Source organism: Mastigoproctus giganteus, chromosome 6 (genome assembly GCF_048544385.1).
Source record: "Mastigoproctus giganteus isolate SK-2022 chromosome 6, ASM4854438v1, whole genome shotgun sequence".
Lineage (NCBI taxonomy): Eukaryota > Metazoa > Arthropoda > Arachnida > Uropygi > Thelyphonidae > Mastigoproctus > Mastigoproctus giganteus.
The window spans coordinates 32,326,055-32,347,420 of NC_143580.1; the positions used below are offsets into that span (position 1 = coordinate 32,326,055).

Sequence of the window (21,366 nt, forward strand, 5' to 3'; positions counted from 1 at the left end):
AATTAAAAATTAATTAAACAAATTAATATTATGGTTTATTAAAAATTCTGATAAATTCTGAGTTCGACTGCTCAATAAAGAACTAAAGCAAATATAAATGCTCACAGGGTGTCTCAAAAAGTTGCACAGGTTATTCCAAGATTTAATAAATTTGCATAACTGCTCAATAATATATAATTAAAGTGAAGATAAATGCCTAAAGAGTTCCTCAAAGAGATGTGCATACATATTTCAGGAAATAAATAAAATTAATTACAAACTTCAGAAAATTATTATTGGGTGTAAAGAAAAGCAATAGTCTGTGGCACATGGTGAATTAGCACAGAAGATATAAGCTAGTCTGTAATCAAGTCACAAAAGAGGTTAGGCAGGCGAAGGCAGATTCCGAGAAATCTTTGGCAAAGGGTGCTAAGAAAAACAGCAAGGATTTCTTTACTTATATAAACTCTAAAAGGAAGGAGATGAATCTGATTGGTCCACTCGATATCAATGGTTCAACTGTTGATCCTGCTCAGATAGCAAACAAACTGAATGAGTACTTTGCATCTACATTCACACATGAGGAGTTATTAAGGATTGAAAATTCCAGAAGGTTATCAAATTGTAGCAGGGTGCTTAATGATTTTGTAATAACTGAGAGCAAATTGGAGGAGAAATTGTTGAAGTTAAACATAAGAAAGGCACCTGGGGTGGATGGGATCTATCTAATTATATTAAAGGAGGCGGCAAAGGAAGTAAGCAAACCCTTAGCCATAATTATGAGAGCATCCTTAGACTCAGGGGAGGTCCCCACGGACTGGAGATCTACAAATGTATCCCAAATTCACAAAGGGGGATCGAAGGGTGACACGAGTAATTACAGACCAGTTAGTTTAACTTCTGTTCCGGGTAAAATAATGGCGTCACTGGTTAAAGATGCATTACAAGATCATCTAGACAAGACTACAGCAATAATTCAGAAACAGCATGGGTTTGTTAAGGGAAAGGTCTTGTCTGACAAATTTGATTGGATATTATAATGTGGTTACAAAGGAACTGGATGCAAAAAATAATTTTGATATCATATACTTGGATTTCAGGAAAGCTTTTGAGCATGGAAGACTACTGTACAAATTGGAGCAGAATGGTATCAAGGGTAATTTGCTACAATGGATAAAAGGATGGTTGAATGGGAGAAGACAGAGGGTGGTAATCAATGGGCGCTGCTCTTCATGGACTAATGTTATTTGTGGAGTCCCACAGGGTTCGATGTTGGGTCCACTGTTGTTTTGTATATTTATCAATGATATTGATGAAGGTATATCAGGCTTAGTGTCGAAGTTTGCAGATGATACAAAGATTGGCAGGGTTGTTAATGACAGTAATGGCAGTGTGCTACTGCAACAGGATCAAGAAAATTTGGGCAGATGGGCTGAGAAGTGGCAACTGAAGTTTAACCTTGACAAATGCAAAGGCATAGTGACACTCCGATTTCTAGGCAAAATGATATAGCTCTTTTGGGGATTACCCTGACTTCTAATCTCTCTTGGCACAAGCACATTACAAATATTGCTTCCTCTGCATCTAAAAAACTTGGTTTTCTCTTTCACTCTGGGCGTTACTTCACTTCCAAACAGCTGCTCACTCTGTATAAATCGCAAATCCGCCCTGCCATGGAATATTTCCCACATCTGGGGTGGTGCCCCCAAAACCTCTCTCAGGCTTCTTGATTCCATTCAGAAGAGGGCAGTTAGGTTAATTAATGATTCATCTCTAACAGAGTCTCTCCACTCACTTTCTCATAGACATACTGTTTCTGCTGCATGCCTCTTCTACAGATACTTCCATGGGCACTGTTCTTCTGAATTGGCTTCTATAATTCCCGCTCTATCTTTTAGAACAGTCCGAACACGTGCCGCCACCAGCCAACATCCATTTACTGTCCAATTTCAAACCCACAGAACTAACTTTTCATCTTCCTCATTTATTCATTCAACTGCCGTTTTCTGGAACAACCTTCCTTCATACGTATTTCCTGAAAATTACAATCTACAGAAGTTCAAATCCAATGTCAACAAATATCTTCTTTCGTCTTCTCAACCTCCAACCGAAGCACGGTACTAAGTACTATAGGTTCTAATACCTCTCGTGTTTGGGGTTCACATAAAAAAAAAAAAAAAAAAAAGTACTGCATATGGGTAGAAGTAACCCCAGAGGAATGTACCAACTGTGTGGTACTACACTTAATTAAGGTAGTAGAAAATGAAAAAGACCTGGGAGTAATTGTGCAGTCAGATGTGAAGTTTTCTGAGCAATGCAGACAGGCTGCCAGGGCAGGTCATGGAGTTTTGTCAATGATATATAGGAATTTTGCTAGCAGGGAAAAGGAGGTGATTGTCCCTCTGTATAAGGCAATGGTCAGGCCATGCCTTGAGTACTGCATAGAGGTCTGGAGGCCTCATTTTAGGAAGGATGTAGATTTGCTTGAGCATGTACAGAGAAGGGCAACAAGATTGGTGAGGGGAATGAAGAGATCCTCTTACCAAGAGAGGCTTAAGTTCTGCAAACTGCAGCGGCTGGAGACTAGGCACCTGTGAGGTGATCTGATTGAGGTGTATAAGGCCTTGAATGGGTTGAGCACGCTAAATTCTGATGGGATTCTTCCACTTGTTCAGATTACAAACCTAAGGGGACATAAATTCAAATTGAGGAAAGACAGCTGTAGAATAGATGTGTGGAAATTTGCCTTTAACCAGTGGATGGTTTGGTTAATTTCTGGAACAAACTTCCATCTGTCATTGTGGAAGTTGATAGGTTAAATAAATTTAAGGAGGAACTAGACAAACATTTAGAGGAAACGGTTGTGTGAATTTTTTTTTTTTTTTTTTGGCTGATGCTGCATAAGCTCATACGCTTGCTTTCTTGCATCACATGCCACTATTACTACTACTACTACATATGTTCAAACTGTCTGGCATTTGCTTCTAGGCAGTGTTCACAGTGGCAAACAACCAAATGACAAACATTCTACAATGCTGCAACAAACTGCTCAAACATTCTTTAATTTGGTAACAAACTCATATGATCTCCAAAACTGCTGGAATAGCTTCACATGATTATTTAATTTCATCCTTTAATATTTATTTTATCAAAGTGCTTGGGTGGTTTCCTACCACATACTACATCCTTCAGGTAACCCCATAAGTAGAAGTCAAGTAGAGTAAAATCTGAAAGGGGAGAATCATGACAATAATGTGGGATGCTCCAGATTATTATCTGTTAGTAATAAACCATTTCATCCTCTCACAGATAAAACTGGAGGGCACAATGAACACATTAAGGAAGTACATATTACTAGTAACTGTTCCTTAAAAAAAATATAGGCCAACAATTCTCCTGGATGAGATAACATACCAGACTAATTCCTGGTAAATTCACTGCCCTCTTTATGTGAACATTTGGATTATCAGGGGATCAACAGACACAATTATGTTGGTTCATTGTACAACTGAACTTGAACACAGCCTCATCCAAACAAACAATCTTGTCCAAAAATCCTGCATCCTCATCCATCTTTTCTTTAAAACCACTCACAAATCTCAACTTGGAGATTGGGATAATTTTCACAAAATTTCCACTTAGCTCTTCGAAAATGATGTACCTCTGCTGATTCCAGTCTCAACAAGCAGCTTACCATTTTTTTGTGGTGTGGTGATTTTTGTGGTGATTGTGCAAATAACTGCAACACTAAATCAGAATTTTCTTTAAGCACTGATAAATGGGATTTCCTAGATCTTTGCTTGTGCAACACTACATCTCAAATTCATGTCTTCACTGTCTTTGAACTTTGCACTCATTCTCAGATTCCCAGTACCACTTTAAAATTGCTTTGCATTTTTTGAATGTCATATATTCAGCTACTGCATTGTTCACACTTTGCATTACGGGTGTAATTTTGCTTTTGTTTTAAAAAAGCAAAGTCAGACTCATAATGCAAGATGGCTAACACTATCTTTTATCAGCAAAAAATACTAATCAAACACAAAAAATAAATACAATTAAAGAAATTAAAGAACATTGCCAAGGCTGCTGAAGGGGATGCTGCTGAAACTGATGTAAGTCCCATAAATGAAAAAAGTTTTAAGCGTATACTCCTGTCACCTAACAGTTGAGACAAAGTATATATGCCTTTATGAAACATTATCTGTGATAAGGAATAAAAGTTTCAATTTTGAAAAATTAAAAAACTCATGTCATTAGGTATAACAAATGATTGCAATTTTCTTTTGTTCATCGGGAATGTTGTAACTGTATTTTGTGACTATGTAAAGTTTTTTTTTTTTATGTATTAGCAAATATATAAAAAATATGCAATAAATAATTAATAATAAAAATAATTCCTTAAGGGAATTTAAATATGCAGATTTATAGAGGCTTGCTAGCTTTAAAAAGATATTTCTGAACCTACTTTTATTAGCATTTGCATAACTAGAAATGTTTTCAGGGTTATAATTTGCATCATAAATTATTTCTAGAAATAGTATCATAAATTATGCATCATAAATTATTTCTAGAAATATGATGGAATTTTAAACAATGTTTAAAATGAACCACATATGCCTTTTCTGGAGTTTTAGAAACTATTTTGAATTCTTATTTTGCCTATTTTCCTGTCTTATTTGTAGCTTTTTAGGAACAAACATCCAAGCTCTAGTCATAACTAATAATCATGGCATCTCTCCACCAAAATATTAAAACTTTTGGTGGAGAAATGTCCTGTTTTAATAAAGTAAAGAAGAGAAGGGCTATTTCAATACAGGTAATGAAATGGTTTGAGAAATAATGCTTGCACTGTGTTCCATATTGCTATCTATATTGCCAAGGAACCACATTGACCATCCTATAGCCGTGACAGAATTTGGGTTCTTCAGAAACAACTAAGTTATCTACAAGTCAACCTAAAGAAAAATCCCAGCCTATTTCTTCAAGAAATAGTTTTTTTTTTTTTATTTCATAGAAATAGTACCCCATTTCTTTACTCGATTAATGCATTATGCCTATGTTGCCTACCAATAGGGATTTATTATTATGTAATGAAAGTTACAATTTAAATTAGAAGTTTTTCTTCTGAACACCACTTGGTTACTCATTTAGATTCAATACATTAATTTGCCACTTGGCACAAGGTCACTAACTGAGGCTAACGGTTGTCTGATGATAACACCAAATAGTTCCAAAACTTCATTGGGTGCTGCTCTTCTTGGACTAATGTTATTAGTGGAGTCCCACAGGGTTCGGTGTTGGGTCCACTGTTGTTTTGTATATTTATCAATGATATTGATGAAGGTATATCAGGCTTAGTGTCGAAGTTTGCAGATGATACGAAGGTTGGCAGGGTTGTTAATGACAGTAATGGCAGTGTGCTACTGCAACAGGATCTAGATAATTTGGGCAGATGGGCTAAGAAGTGGCAACTGAAGTTTAACCTTGACAAATGCAAAGTACTGCATATGGGTAGAAGTAACCCCAGAGAAACGTACCATCTGTGTGGTACTACACTTAAGGTGATAGAAAATGAAAAAGACCTGGGAGTAATTGTGCAGGCAGATATGAAGTTTTCTGAGCAATGCAGACAGGCTGCCAGGGCAGGTCATGGGGTTTTGTCAATGATATATAGGAATTTTGCTAGCAGGGAAAAGGAGGTGATTATCCCTCTGTATAAGGCAATGGTCAGGCCACGCCTTGAGTACTGCGTACAGGTCTGGAGGCCTCATTTTAGGAAGGATGTAGATTTACTTGAGCGTGTACAGAGAAGGGCAACAAGATTGGTGAGGGGAATGAAGGGATCCTCTTATCAAGAGAGGCTTAAGTTCTGCAAATTGCAGTGGCTGGAGACTAGGCACCTGCGCGGTGATCTGATTGAGGTGTATAAGGCCTTGAATGGGTTCAGCACGCTGAATTCTGATGGGATCCTTCCACTTGTTCAGATTACGAACCTAAGGGGGCATAAATTCAAATTAAGAAAAGACAGATGTAGATTAGATGTGCGGAAATTTGCCTTTAGCCAGCGGGTGGTTAATTGCTGGAACAAACTTCCATCTGTCGTTGTGGAAGTTGATAGGTTGAATAAATTTAAGGAGCAACTGGACAGGCATTTGGAGGGAATGGTGTGATTTTTTTTTTTTTTTTTGGCTGATGCTGCATAAGCTCTTACATTTGCTTTCTTGCATCACATGCCAACTACTACTACTACTACTACTTGTCATAACAGTGCCTTTTGGGTGATGATGTTATTCCATTAAAAACAATAATACAATAAACAGTAAAACAATAATTAAAACAATAATAACTTACAGATAACATAATTATTTCTAAAGGGCCTAAGTTCTGTCACAGGAGATGCAACATGGTTCCCTGGCAATACAGACAGAAATATGAACACAGTGAGTATCAAGCTATGTCCCATTTTTATAAAAATGTTTTGCATATCAGTTATAATATTCTAAGAATTCTAAATATATTTACACATCAAGTAAACCTTACCACAGCCACATGCATCTTAAAGTTCTGAGCAATACAAATTTACCTGTATTATACTTGCTTCAACACTAATATTGTGAAATCTACTTAGATAATTTCATTATGTAACATTTTATTATCTGTATATATAAAATGCTAAAGCATAGCTTGGCAACCAACAGATTGCATTCGTAAATTACATAAGATATCTTTTAACTTCAATGATGCATTACTAGCAAGCCTAGTGCTCACAGGCTATATTATTTACCTATTTAAATAATGTTATGTAAATAAGGATGTATTATCTAATTAGGTAAAGTGCAGCTTTAAGATATTTGAACTTGCCTATTTACACAAGTACTTCCATACAACAATTTCATAAAAAAAAAACAATAGGAATCCTGTTTGTATAGCTTAAAGAGCATTTCTGTAGGTTACTAACTTGTTTTATAAACAATAGTACAGGATTATAACATGGATCTGAAAACTGCTAAAACTAGATGTCTAGTATTCATCTTTACTCCAATGTTTATCTTTATATATTTCAAGGTATATTGAAACTTGTTGCTAAACACATAATGCAGTTTTTAATCCCCCTACTTTATTGAGTGTCCAGAAATCTTCAATATATGAAGATTATAAAAAAAAAAAAAAGAATAATGCTACACTACTGCCTCTAAAAATAGTACTTCCACTATTTTAAATTTTAAATAATCACTTTTTTTATAATAATACTAGTGTCAGAAATATACACATTTATCATAACTTGCTCTAAATAGTATTCATATTAGCTACATTATGCATAAAATCATTCTTTAGCCTGTCACTTAGATATATTTTAACTTATAATATTCATTACAAACTGCACTTTTCTGTGAATTAAACTGAATTTAAAATCCTTAATTTGAAGGGGGGAAAAGTGACTATTTACTTTATATACCAAAATAAACAAGCTAATAAAAAGTATTCTGAAGTCAGTACACTAGATCGCTCTTCATGTTCTAGCATTTCTTTCAGTTTCCATGAGGCATTCTCGTACTAATATTCGAGCATGAACAATTCCACGTTTCAATCTTTCTGCAGAACTTCTGCTTCCAGCATATGTTGGACGAATATCTCTTCCTAGTTCCTCAATGACAGCTAACAGCTGAGCATACTTTGATTGATGCTGTTGTCGAATGGAATTTAAACCCAAGGCTGTAGCACTAGTTGTAACATGAACAGAAGGAAAGTAAGTTGATGATACCACAGGCATGGTCAGATCATCAGTGTTTCGATCACTACGCGGTGTTCCAGGATTGCTTGCAAGAGGAGTTCCAGGATTGCTATGAGCTGGCGAATCTACTGAATGGTTATCTTCATCCATACTTCACTGTTTGGAAAAAGAAGCCTAAAATGAAAGAAATATTGTTTTAGTGTTGAAGTGGCATGTATAATTTAAAAAAAAAAAAAAAAAGCAATAAATCTTTAGAGTTATAAATACTTAATTTCCATATCCATTTCATGTAAAATATATAATTTGTAAACAACAAATGAATATACACTTCAACTATACTGAATAATTGAAGTGTACATTCAACTACTTAATTTGAATATATGAATATTTAATGAACATAACATTACATATATGGCCAGATGTTTCTGAGTATTTTTCTAATCTCTTAAATTAGTAAACAACTTGAATGGAAATGAAAAATACAGACTTAGAAGTAGAGAAGAAGAAGAGATAGCTCTAAACAGTGTGATCAATTTCATCCCATTACTAAATAATCCCCAAAATCTGCCATACTTTGATCAAAAATATTTCTGACCCTCATACATGTGAAGCTCTCACTTTAAACTTAAAATTACATTTATTCTAGTTCGTCCTTGAATTTATACAAACTACCCACTTCCACAAGAATAGATGGAAGTTTGTTCCAACAATCAACCACCCACTTGCTGAAGGCAAACCTCCGCATATCTATACTGCAGCCATCCTTCTTCCAGTCCCATCATGTGTATAGGCTGAGCAAGAAGATGTCATCCTCACTGAGCTTGTGCAACCCATTCAAAGCCTTAAACATATCAATCAGATCACCTTGCAGGTGCCTAGTCTCCAGAAGCAGCAATCTGCAAAAATAAAGCCTTTCTTGGTAAGACCACACTTTCGTTCCATTCACCAATCTCATTGTTGCCGTTCTTTGTACCTGTTCGAGCAGATCTACATTCACCTCTTTATTCTTGCTAGCAAAGTTCCTATATATCATTGACATAGCTGTCCTGTCTGCACTGCACTGGCAGCTTGTCTGCACTGCTCAGAGAACTTCATATCTGACTGCATAATTACCCCCAGGTCTCTTTTCATTTTCTACTACCCTGAGTTTAGTACACAAGTACATTTTTCTGGGATTGCTGTTAATCATATGCAGTACCTTGCATTATTCAATATTAAACTTCAACTGCTATTTGTCAGCCCATCTGCCTACTTTTTTTAGATCTTGCTGCAGTAGCTTACCCCGATTACTCTCATTAACCATTCTGTCAACCTCATATCATCTGCAAACTTGGATATTAAGCTTGTCAATATCATTTATAAATATAGAAAACTACAATGGGCCCCACACTGAACCCTGCAGAACTCCACTAATACATTAGTCCATGAAGAGCAGTGTCCATTAATAACCGCCCTCTCTCTTCTCCCACTCAACTTTATCCAGAGCAGTAACTTGCCCTTAATGCCACTGCTCCAATTTATACCGCAGTCTTTTATGTGAACGAGTAACAAAAGCTTTCCTGAATCCAAGTATATGATATCAATTTTTTTTTTGCATCTGGTTCTTTTGTTATTACATTGTAGTATCCAGTCAGATTGGTCAGACAAGATTGCTCCTTAACAAATCTATGCTGTAAATGCATTCCTGTTTAGATAGTTCTGCATTACTTCTTTAACCAGATACTACTTATTTTCCCTGGAACAGAAGTTATGCTAACAGATATGTAATTACTCATGTCCCCTTTTGAAGTGGGGATACATTTGTATGTCTTCAGTCCACAGGGACCTCCCCTGAATCCAATGGTCTCATAATTATGGCTAAGGATTTACTTACTTCCTTTGCTGCCTCCTTTAATATAATCGTTTAATAAGTCTGTAAGATATCTCTTAATAGTTCTGCTAAACAAGTTAATACTAAATTTATTTAATAGTTAAAGAAAAGCGCTAATCTGAAGTAAGGGATATTTTAAAGTAGATATTTTCCAAATATATGTGTCACTAATTAATTGTAACTTCTACAGAAATGTTCTTGCATCTTAATAAAGCTGATAAAAGGCAATGGCATCATTATTTTAGGCAAAGTTAGATGCAAGAAAGCAAGCTTATACAGCCTCAGCGAGAAAAAAAAAAACATTCCCACACTATCCATCCCATTTAAGAATTTATCTAATCCTTCCTTAAAATTATTCAAACTACCTATTTCCACAACACCAGATGGAATTCAAACTACCATTATCAGTTATATTACTCTTAAGCTATGTTACTATCATCTCATTTGAATTAAAAAATGTCAATAAAAAATGAATTAAATGAAGCAGTAATTAAAATAATGATATATTAATATTTAAAAAGGCATTAATCATAATAGCAGCAACTATGCCAAAGAATAAAATGTTTCAAATGTTGAGTATATGTACAATATTATTAATGATGGACTTAGATCGACATTTTCGAATGTTGAAACAATTCTGAAAAGCCCACAGAGCTACATATGGAAGTTTACAGGAAGCCCACTGATACCGGAATCATACTAAACTACAAATCTTGCTATCCTTTCTCTACTAAAAAAAAGTAGTTCTAAAGTCCTTCATCATAAGAACTTACAGAATTTGTAATGAAGATAATCTACAACAGGAACTACAAACAATAACCAGGCTTGCCATGAAGAACAGATTTCCTGTACACATCATCAACAAAGCCATAAAAGGCACCTCCAAATCCATCACACAACCCCAACCCAGCAGGGACAGGGGAACCTCCATATGTATACCGTACGTACCATCAGTCAGGGGGCCCTGCAAGAGTTTAGCGCCTCAGGCCCCAAGAAGTGTAAGTACGGCCCTGGCTACAGCATCAAATAAAAATAACTTTAGAAATTCCTCCAACTATCAACAGGAATCGAATCCAGACCTCTCCAAACAACAAGGCAGGCAGTGATGTTTCATGCTGACTAGGATACTGTGGAGGGCATGTGTGGACTGAGCAAAGAGCAGAACATCACTGAAGTTTGTGTGGGGTCTCAAAGACCCCACATGCACCCAACTCAGAATTAACATACTTCTACATTTGTTAATCCAGTAAATAATATCACTACCTCTATTAGTATGCCATGTTATTCCTAGAATCACTCCAAGGCTATTCTTTTTTCAGGAATCAAGTACATTTTCTCCATGTGTATGACATAATTTCATCATTGTGAATATTGAAACTACCATACGTAGTACATGTACAAGCCCCAGTTAAGAGTGCTAAGTGTGGGGGGGATTCCCCCCACTTAGCACTCTTAACTGGGGCTGTAAAAACAGAGCATTAAATTAATCTGAGTCAATCCCAGGGGTTCACATCTGGTGAGTATGGGCTTGGCACACCAGGGTCTTGAGCTGGATATCGTCATTCTTCTTTTTCTTGGTGATTCTCTCTCTCTCTCTCTCTCTCTCTCTCTCTCTCTCTCTCTCTCTCTCTCTCTCTCTCTCTCTCTCAGGGTAATTCAGAATTTTTTTTTGGTTGGTGCAACATAAGCCTGAGGCTTCCTTGCACCATATGGCTAATAATAATAATAATAAATAATAATAAGAGGGGAGAGTTATATACAAGAAATAATGTAAATATTTCCAAACTGGTTGGTATAGCTACTGTTTCTGGCTGATTTTAAAGCCACCATTTCTCTAAACAACAATATGAAATGCAGCAGAAACATTTAAACCTTTAAATGCAGTATATATTTATTATTATGAAATAGTTTTATTGCATAATCATAAATAATGCAACAAAATATAAACAGCATCTTCAAGAAAAGGCAAATAAACTTTCCTTAAAATTACAGAACCTTATATGTATACTGTATTTACATTATTTCAATAATAACTTGCAAACTGTTAATTTGCAGATTGCTCAAAACCAACAAATTTAGTTAAATCAAGCACACTCCCAAATAAAGTCTTTTTAAGGATGATCAATTTAGTTTCCAATGACAAGTTTTTCTGACAGCCTTTCACCTTAATTGCACTTGCTGACTCACTTGATCTCTTTGAGGGCATTTTAAAAAAGGAGAAGTTGAAACTACCTACATGGTAAACTAAAATCGGCCATGCAAAAAATGCACATAAAACAACACACAAATCAGAACTGATTGGAAACCAAAACTAAACTGAAAACAGCAGCTGCATAGTACTACTAAAAAAAGCCATGTGCAACTAAAAGCAACTTTATATCAAGAAATAAAAGTTCCTAAAAAGAAGTTTTATAAACACTTCAATAAATTAGAACTCCTAAGCAGATATCCCTTTCCCATAACACTACTGGGCAAGAAGATGTATAAAGTGTATTCAAGAGGTAGCCACATGTAATTCGGCCCTGGAAAGATTGTGCAAGGCTCAAGGGGTAAAATTTTTTTCAGCCTGGTCTGTACTTGTTAACAGAAGAGACTGCTTCTACAGGGATGGGATACACTTAAATAGAAAGGGTACAAGAATATTTGCTGATGCTATTGAGGCAGTGTTAGGTGGGTCGGAAAACTGCTAGCTTGGTGGGATACAAGGACTAATAGTTTAACAATAGCCACTGGCAGAGGTGAAAGTGATTCTTGCACTGCTTCTATTGGAATGAGCAGCAGCCTGGAAAACAAGTTGCAGGATATTTCGGAGACTGCTGAGAGTCATTGCGGTACAAGTAAACACATGGGTTGTGTTAGGGTAGCTAAGAATAGGAACAGGTGCATGTATGCTTGCGTGTATGCCAATGCTAGGAGTTTGGTAAATAAATTTGATGAATTTGAGATTTTTGAGATTGTTGGGATATCAGAGACGTGGTTTCACACAGATATAAGGAATGCAGAACTGGAATTTGGGGAGTACAATGTATACAGAAAGAATAGACAGGACAGGAAGGGAGGAGTGGTCATGCTATTAGTTAAGAAACACATAAAATCAAAGGAAGTGAAGCCAGTCAACATCGCTGGACAGTGCACTGTCGAGTCAGTTTGGTGTGACATATGCATTGGGAGATTAAAATTGAGAGTAGGAGTGTGCTATAGGCCTAATGACTCTGATGAGTATAATAAGGAACTGTACAGGGAAATAGAGTAGGCCAGTAAATCAGAGAGTCTTATAATGGGGGATTTTAATTTCCCAGATATTGACTGGAATTTGTGGGTTGGACACTCACACACTAGCAAGGCTTTTGTGGATTTATTGGATGATTGTTTTCTACATCAGCATGTTCAGGAGGCAACTAGAGGGAGTAATACTCTTGATCTGATTATCAGTGGTGATTCTTCAAGCATCAAGAATCTGCAGATAAAGGAACCACTAGGTGGCAGTGATCACAGTGTGCTGAAGTGGGATTTACTCAAAGAGGTAACTACCATCAGGGGTAAAGGGAAGGGTTTTTGCTTCCGTAAAGGCAACTATGATGGTCTGAGACAGTATTTAAATTCTATACAGTGGGACCAACTGATGTTACCAACAGCAAATTCAAAATAGGAAGCATTCAAAGAACTTATCTTGGAAGCTACCAGGCTTTATATACCAACTAAGAAATATTGTTCAAGGTTTAGGCCTAAATGGATGTCAGATGAACTAATGAGACATATGGCAGAGAAGAAAAATGCATGGGATACATATAAATTAATGGGTGACATGGAAGCCGTTGATAGATATAGACTGTTCTGTAAACAAGTCACAAATGAGATTAGGCAGGCAAAGGCAGATTGTGAGAAATCCTTGGCAAAGGATGCAAAGAAAAACAGAAAAGAGTTCTTTACCTATATAAACTCTAGAAGGAAAGGGATGAATCAGATTGGTTCACTGGATATTGATGGTTCAACAGTTGAGGATCCTGTTCAGGTGGCTAAAAAACAAAACAACTATTTTGCATCTACATTCACACATGAGGAGTTATTCGGGAAGGGGAATGCCAGAGGTGAAGTAAACTCTGGCAGTGAGCTAGATGATTTTGTAATAACTGAGGAAAGTGGAGGAGAAATTGTTGAGGATAAACATAAAAAAGGCACCCGGGGTGGATGGGATCTATCAAGTTATATTACAGGAGGCAGCAAAGGAAGTAAGCAAACCCTTAGCCATAATTATGAGAGCTTCTTTGGACTCAGGGGAGGTACCCATAGACTGGAGATGTGCAAATGTGACCACAAGTAATTATAGACCTGTGAGTTTAACTTCTGTTCCAGGAACATTAATGGAGGCACTGGTTAAAGAAGCACTGCAGGATCATCTAGACAAGTTTTCAGTTATAGCTCGGACACAGCATGGTTTTGTTAAGGGAAAGTCTTGCCTGACCAATTTGATTGGATACTATGATGCAGTCACAAAAGAACTGGATGTAGGGAATAACTTTGATATTATATATTTGGATCTTAGAAAGGCTTTTGATACTGTTGCACATGGGAGACTGCTGCACAAATTGGAACAGTGTGGCATTGGAGGCAAATTGCTGCTATGGATAAACGGATGGTTGAGGGGGTGAAGACAGAGAGTGGTAATCAATGGACACTGCTGGTTTGTTTGGTTTTTTTTTTTTTTTTTTTTTAGGAGCATTAGCAACTAAGGCCATATTGCTCCGAGGATAATCGGTGATCCTTCCCTGACCTTTCCACATTCTCTGTTTTTGGTGTTCACAGGCTCGAACCCCAGTCTAATCAAGAAGCGTTTGCTACGCACTGCTGCTCCTGCCCACCTGGCTATGGAGGCCATCGTGGACTAATGTTATTAGTGGTGTCCCTCAGGGTTCAGTGTTGGGTCCATTATTGTTTTCTGTATTTATAAATGATACTGATGATGGTATATCAAGCTTAATGTCCAAGTTTGCAGACGATACAAAGGTTGGCAGGGTTGTTAAGGACACTACTGACGTTGTGCTGCTGCAACAGGATCTGGAAAGGTTGAGCAGATGGGCTGAGAGGTGGCAAATGAAATTTAACATTGACAAATGTAAAGTACTACATATGGGAAACAGTAACCCCAGAGCAACGTATCAACTGTGTTACTACACTGACTGTGGTAGAGAATGAAAAGGACCTGTGGATCATTGTCGTGGCAGATATGAAGTTCTCTGAGCAGTGCAGACAGGCTGCAATAGTAGCTCATGGTGTCTTGTCAATGATATACAGGAATTTTTCTAGCAGGGATAAGGAGATGATTATTCCCTAAATAAATTTAAGGCCACATCTTGAGTACTGTATACAGGTCTGGAGGCCTCATTTCAAGAAGGATGTAGAACTGCTGGAACGAGTACAGAGAAGGGCAACAAGATTAGTGAATGGAACAATTGCTCTTACGAAGAAAGGCTTAAGTTTTGCAAATTACACTGTCTGGAGACTAGGCACCGGTGAGGTGATTTGATAGAGGTGTATAAAGTCTTGAATGGTTTGAGCATGCTCAATGCCGATGGGATTCTTCCTCTTGCTCAGAATAATCACCTGAGAGGGCATAAATTCAAATTGAGGAAAGACAGAGATGTAGGATAGATGTGCGGAAATTTGCCTTTAGCCAACAGGTTGTTGATTGGTGGAACAGACTTCCATCCCTTGTTGTGGAAGTTGATAGCCTAAATAAATTTAAGGCTCAGCTGGACATTTATTTCAATCGAACGGAGGGGTGAAGTGGAAGTTTTTTTTTTTTTTGGCTGATGCTACATAAGCTTGCTTTCATGCATCATATGCCTCTACTAATGTAATGCTAAAGAAATGGTACATGTGACCACCTCAATATATTTTTCTCCTTATAGCATTAACTGACCATAACATTTTACAGCCACAGACAGGAAACTTATGCTACAAACAGCTACTACAGAAAATTGACGCAGATTTCAATTACTCTTGTGCACAAAATATAACTTATGGAGACATGTTGTTGTTGTTAAATGGTTTTTAGGAGCATTAGCAACTAAGGCCATATTGCCCCGTGAATATGCGGTGGTCATTCCCTGACCTTTCCGCATCATCCGTATTTGGTGGTGACGGGCTCGAACCCCGGTCTAATCAAGAAGCATGTGCTATGTACTGCTGCTCCTTCCCACCTGGCTACGGAGGCGCCTTTATGGAGACATAAACAGATAGCTTTCAAAATTTATTCTTGTCATAAATTGGCACTATTTTGCAGCATTTCCAGTTTGGCCAGCAAGTCAGTCATCATCATCTCATTAATTATAGTATCAGTTAAAAGTCACTTTTTAATAGCAAAATAAAAGAATCCACCTTTGAAGACAAATACTGCAAATTACAGTTGATTTAAAAATTGCACTGAAGATCACAAAAAAGTTTTTTGGGAACCCTCAGGCATCCAAATACCTCCTAATGGGTAGCTCCACCCAAGGCATTTGGAGCGAATAGCACTATTCCTTTAGCCATTATTATGGAAGCATCCCTGGTTTTTTTTTTTTGGGGGGAGGGGGAGTCCCTATACATTGGAGATGTGCAAATGTCTTCCCTATGACTTCATAAATGGATATCAAAAGAAGTGAGTAATTATAGACCTGTAAGGTTTTCTGTTCCAAAAAATTATGGGGTCAGATCAAAGCAGTAATGTGGAATCATCTTGACAGGAATGCAGCATGGATTCATTAAAGGAAGATGATGTCTGACCAATATGAATGCTGCTATAACACAGTAACTGAATGCATAAATATAAAATAATTTGATATTGCAGGGGGGGGGCAAAAAAGATTTGTATTCACCCAGAAGTAGTGATAGAATGTTGAAACAAACACCATGTATTACACTTTTTCAACATAGTAACCAGACAAAATCATGCATTTTTACCATCTTTCGATACACTTCCGCAAGCCAGTTTTGTGGAAGTCTTCTGACTTTTTCAAACCATGGCTCGGCAGCAGAAATCACCTCATCGGCAGCAGAAATCACCTCATCATCAGCAGAAAGCACTGTCCATGAAAAAAGGAGTTCAGGGCAGGAAGGAGGAAGAAATCTGAGAGTGCAGTCGAGGGACTAAGCAGGATGCATCAATAATTCAGTTTTTTCCTGCAATATTGACAATATTTTGTATGCACATTGCACCTTTTCCTTCTTCTGGTAAGAGATCAGAAGTCTGGGAACCCATCTAGTAGAAACTTTACTCATATGACTGTTGATGGATGATGTTCTCCACAGACCCTACACTAGTTTGGAACTCTACAGCTATTTCTTTGATGCTAATACAATGATCTTCCATGATTAACGCCTCAACTTTTGGGTCTCTTCTATTAAAGCAGTTGTTAGGTATCTTGGGATTTCTTCATCATGCACTGAAGTTCTACCACATTTAACTTTTTTATACCAATGTGCAATAACAATGTTACCTGGGTAGTCTTCTCCATAAACACTGATCATTTCTTCATGGATTGTTTTGGATGTTTTCCCTTGCAAAAAGAGGAACAGAATCACTGATCTGTATTCCACTTTATCCATTGTGACACTTCACCTCATTCAGCACTGCAAAGGAAAAAAATGAATTGTCAGATTGAAACCAAAATTTGTGTGGCTGCTATAGAGATTTCAAAGTATCAAATAAAAAAAAAAATTCTTTTTATCACAACTACTTCTGGATGAATACAAACCTCTTTTTACACCCCTCCCCCCCCTTACCATATATTGAACAGCATCACAAGCTTTCAGGAAAGCTTGTGATGCTGTTCAATGTATGGTATTAGAGGCAAGTTTCTGCTATGGCTAAAGGAATAGCTGAGTGGTAGAACACAGATGGTTATTAATGGGTACTGCTCTTCCTGGACTAATGTTATTAATGAGTAGTTCAGAGTTCAATGCTAGGTCCTTTATTGTTTTCAATATTTATTAATGATATTGATGAAGAGATCAAGTTTTAATTTTTTAGTTTGCAGATGTTACAAAAGTTGGCAGGGTGGTTAATTGCAAAAATCAGGTGCAATGCTAAAACAAGACCTGGAAAAATTAGTCAGCTGGATTGAGAAGTGACAATCAAGATTTAACATTGAAAAATTCAAGGTACTGCATATGGGAAGCAGAATAACATGCCAATTGTGAGGTACCACACTCAAGGTAGTGGAGAAAGAAACAGCTCTGGGGATAATTGAACAGTCTGACATACTTTTCTGAGAGTACAGACGCACTGCTAGCACAGCTCACGAGGTTCTGTATGTGATATAGGGAATTTTTCCAACAATTACAGCGGTAATTTTCCCGTTGTATAAGGCAATGGTTAGGCTGAATCTTGAGTACTGCATACAGGTCTAGAAGCTTTGTTTTAGAAATGATATGGATCTGTTAAAATGGGTGCAGAGAAGAGTAACGTGATTAGTCAAAGATACAAAAACAGGGTACTCTTTACCATAAAAGACTTCAGTTCTGCAAATTGTAGCAGAACTGAAAACTAAGCATGGCATGTGTCCAGAAACTAAGCATGTGTCATGGAACCTGACTGAAGTGTTTAAGGCCTTAAATGGAATGAGCAAATTAAATGTAGATGGCATGCTAACTCTTGCTGATGATGCCTGCACATAAGGGAACATACACTTAAATCGAAACAGGATGGTTGTAGGATAGATGCATGAAAATGTCCTTTCAACCGATGAATGATTGTGAAACAAATTTCCATCAGGTGTTGTGGAAGTAGGTAGTTTAAAAGAATTTAAAGAATAATAAAACAAAATATTAGTGGGGATAAGCGGATGAGGTGTGCAGGGTTTTTTTTTTTTTTTTGACTGATGCTATACAAGCTTCCTTCCTCGCATTAATTCCTCCAATTTTCCCAAAGGAGCGATGAGCAGTAAACCCTGAGGGGCTCACATCTGGTGAGTATGGGCTTGGCACACCCAGAGTCCTGAGCTGGATATCATCATTCTTCTTTTCCTTGGTGATTCCCTTCTAGTTCTCTCTCTCTCTCTTTCTCTCTCAGGGTAATTCAGAAAATTTTTTTTTGGCTGGTGCAGCATAAGCCTCAGGCTTCCTTGCACCATATAGCTAATAATAATAACCCACCTTATTATTATGAAGGGTATCTCATGTGTGTGAGTAATTTTTTAATCGTTTCATTTTTGGTGTGGGGGGGGGGAAGTTTAATTGATAATTCTGAAGTTTTTTTCACTAAGTATACCATATAAAAATTGGTAACACGTTGCCATTTTTCACATCGATTACTTTGATCTTGGTGTGACAATTCCTTCTGGCATGCCAATTTGCTTGCAAAGTGGGATGAAGGCCCTGGAAAAAATCACAAAAAACCCCACTAATCCATTTGCTCAAGATCAGCCAACTACATGGTTAATGAGCTATTTAAAAATTCCTCCCAGTCTGTTTGTTTTGTTTGTTTGTTATTTGGTTTTCAGGAGCATTAGCAACTAAGGCCATATTGCTCAAGGATATGCGGTGGTCATTCCCTGACCTTTCCGCATCCTCCGTATTTGGTGGTGACGGGCTCGAACCCCGGTCTAATCAAGAAGCGTGTGCTACGCACTGCTGCTCCTGCCCACCTGGCTACGGAGGCGCCATCCCAGTCTGCAATCGGATTCTAACGTAAACCTCTCTAAGCAAGTGATGATTAAAAACTTGAGTTTTGTTTTGTTTTTTTTACTGGGGGCCTTCCAGTGGCTTCTTATACCTTCATGAGGCCCAGTGGAATTTGGGGACCCCATCAGCATTAAATGTTGGGTGACAGAAGAACACGGAGAGCTGAACTTAGTTCAGTTCAGCTCTCTGTGCTCTTCTATCACTCAATATTTAATGTACTTACACTCGTTCATTTAGGTTTTGTACACTCATTAAAATCAAAAACTGCAGAATTTCCCGCTGCACCTCAGTTCTGATTGGACAATCACTGAAGATTGGTTGATAAAATCATGGCTACCTTCTTCCTGCTACTGTACTGTCTTAACCATAAGAGTGCCAGTTACATACAAGGCAGTTTTTATTTTTTCAATTAACTCAACTATTTACGGAAGAACTAAATATAAAATTTCATCAAATTTGGTAAAAAACATAAAAAAACATAATTTTAAAATTAATCTTCAAGCAAAGTTCATTGACATTGGCAGATGGAAAGTTCAGTTCACGATAAAAATCGCTTAAAAATATTAGTAAAAAACAGCAAATGATTTTTCAAAGTGATTTCAGGTCCCCCCTCTGATTTGGGCCCTAGGCAGGTGTCTTTTTTGGATATAGGATAACGTGCCACTGAGGTCTTCCCTGGCAAGTTCATGTGATGCCCAGGGTACGTCCCAGGCAGAGACCTTTCACACCCTACTGCCAAACCCACCTCCTAGTGATGCTGGAGGAAAACTAGGGGATTGTGGTGTTCCACGGGGTTTCCCTAGGCCAAGTAGCAGGAGGAACAACAGACCAACATAACTCAACACCATGTGACGCAGACTACACAATAAACACTCTCTGGTCTTGACAGAGTTTGTAAGAGGGCCCAACGTTTACGACACAGAATTGAGGAAACCCACAGAGCCATTTAACAAGGAACACTATACAGTACACTATCATGGGGGTTAAAAATATGGTATACAAAAGTTCGGTATTTTCCGCCTACTTTTCAAGGATTTCTAACTTTTTTCCATAAACATGTCAAATAAATTTCCATTTATTTATGAATGTATCAAGCTTACACCATCGATGAATACGGATATGGCTTTCAGTGGCTATAACTTTATGATAAATCTCGGTAAGAATAGATTTTTCATAGTACATACAACGATAACAATTAAAAAATAATAATAAAATGGAAGCGATTGAACGAACCACAATAGGCTTTTTGCCATTTAAATTTCATTTCTTCATTTTATCATTTGCTGGTGTGGGGGGGGGGCGAAGAAACTCAAGATGCCTCATAAAAGAAATACAAAAAACTACATTTAAATACTTAAATTAACTCACATACTTTGCGATACTGCGAACAAAGTAGTCTTTCTCAGAATATGTTATCCATATTCCATTAATTAAAAAGTTAACAAAATGCAATTCAACTGCATATATCATACAACATAATGGCAATCTCTAAATGATGCTGGGGTTTTTGTGTATGTTTACATAGTAGACTAAAGCCACTTTCTGTAACAACCAATAACATGATCAATGATAATTTCACTACACTAAATGCTGCACAATATCTATACAAGCACGTTCCCAAGGTCGTAGTTTTGCGACAGAAAGTAGATACGGTAACCACTACCTTCCGGTAAGTGTCGCCACAAAGGGGTATGTTAGCATTAGTAGAGGCATATGATGCAAGAAAGCAAGCTTATGCAGCATCAGACAAAAAAAAAAAAAAAAAAACACACGCTCCCATTTCACCACTCCGTTCTTTCCAAGTACCTGTCCAGCTCAGCCTTAAATTTATTTTGGCTATCAACTTCCACAACAAAGAAAGGATGGAAGTCTGTTCCACCAACCAACCACCCACTGGCTAAAGGCAAACTTCCGCACATCTATCCTACATCTGTCTTTCCTCAATTTGAATTTATGCCCTCTCAAGTGATTATTCTGAGCAAGAGAAAGAATTCCATCAGCACTGAGCATGCTCAAACCATTCAAGGCTTAATACACCTCTATCAAATCACCTCGCCGGTGCCTAGTCTCCAGACACTGTAATTTGCAAAATTTAAGCCTTTCTTCGTAAGAGCAACCC

General features: G+C 37.3%; 1 protein-coding gene across 2 annotated transcripts; it reads right to left on the bottom strand.

Moving 5' to 3' along the window:
- Nucleotides 1-7,416: 7,416 nt before the first annotated feature.
- Nucleotides 7,417-20,870, bottom strand: LOC150084135 (uncharacterized). 2 transcript variants are annotated; one of them, XM_090375056.1, is made up of 2 exons: nucleotides 20,620-20,870; nucleotides 7,417-7,888 (listed from the first exon to the last, which is right to left on the bottom strand). In XM_090375056.1, the coding sequence occupies exon 2, from the start codon at nucleotides 7,862-7,864 to the stop codon at nucleotides 7,493-7,495; it is 372 nt and encodes a 123-aa protein (XP_090231182.1). In that variant the 5' UTR covers nucleotides 7,865-7,888; nucleotides 20,620-20,870; the 3' UTR covers nucleotides 7,417-7,492. The 2 variants fall into 2 exon arrangements, with proteins under 2 accessions (XP_090231182.1, XP_090231183.1); XM_090375057.1 differs by having other exon boundaries at nucleotides 20,616-20,870.
- Between the last annotated feature and the right edge of the window lie 496 nt (nucleotides 20,871-21,366).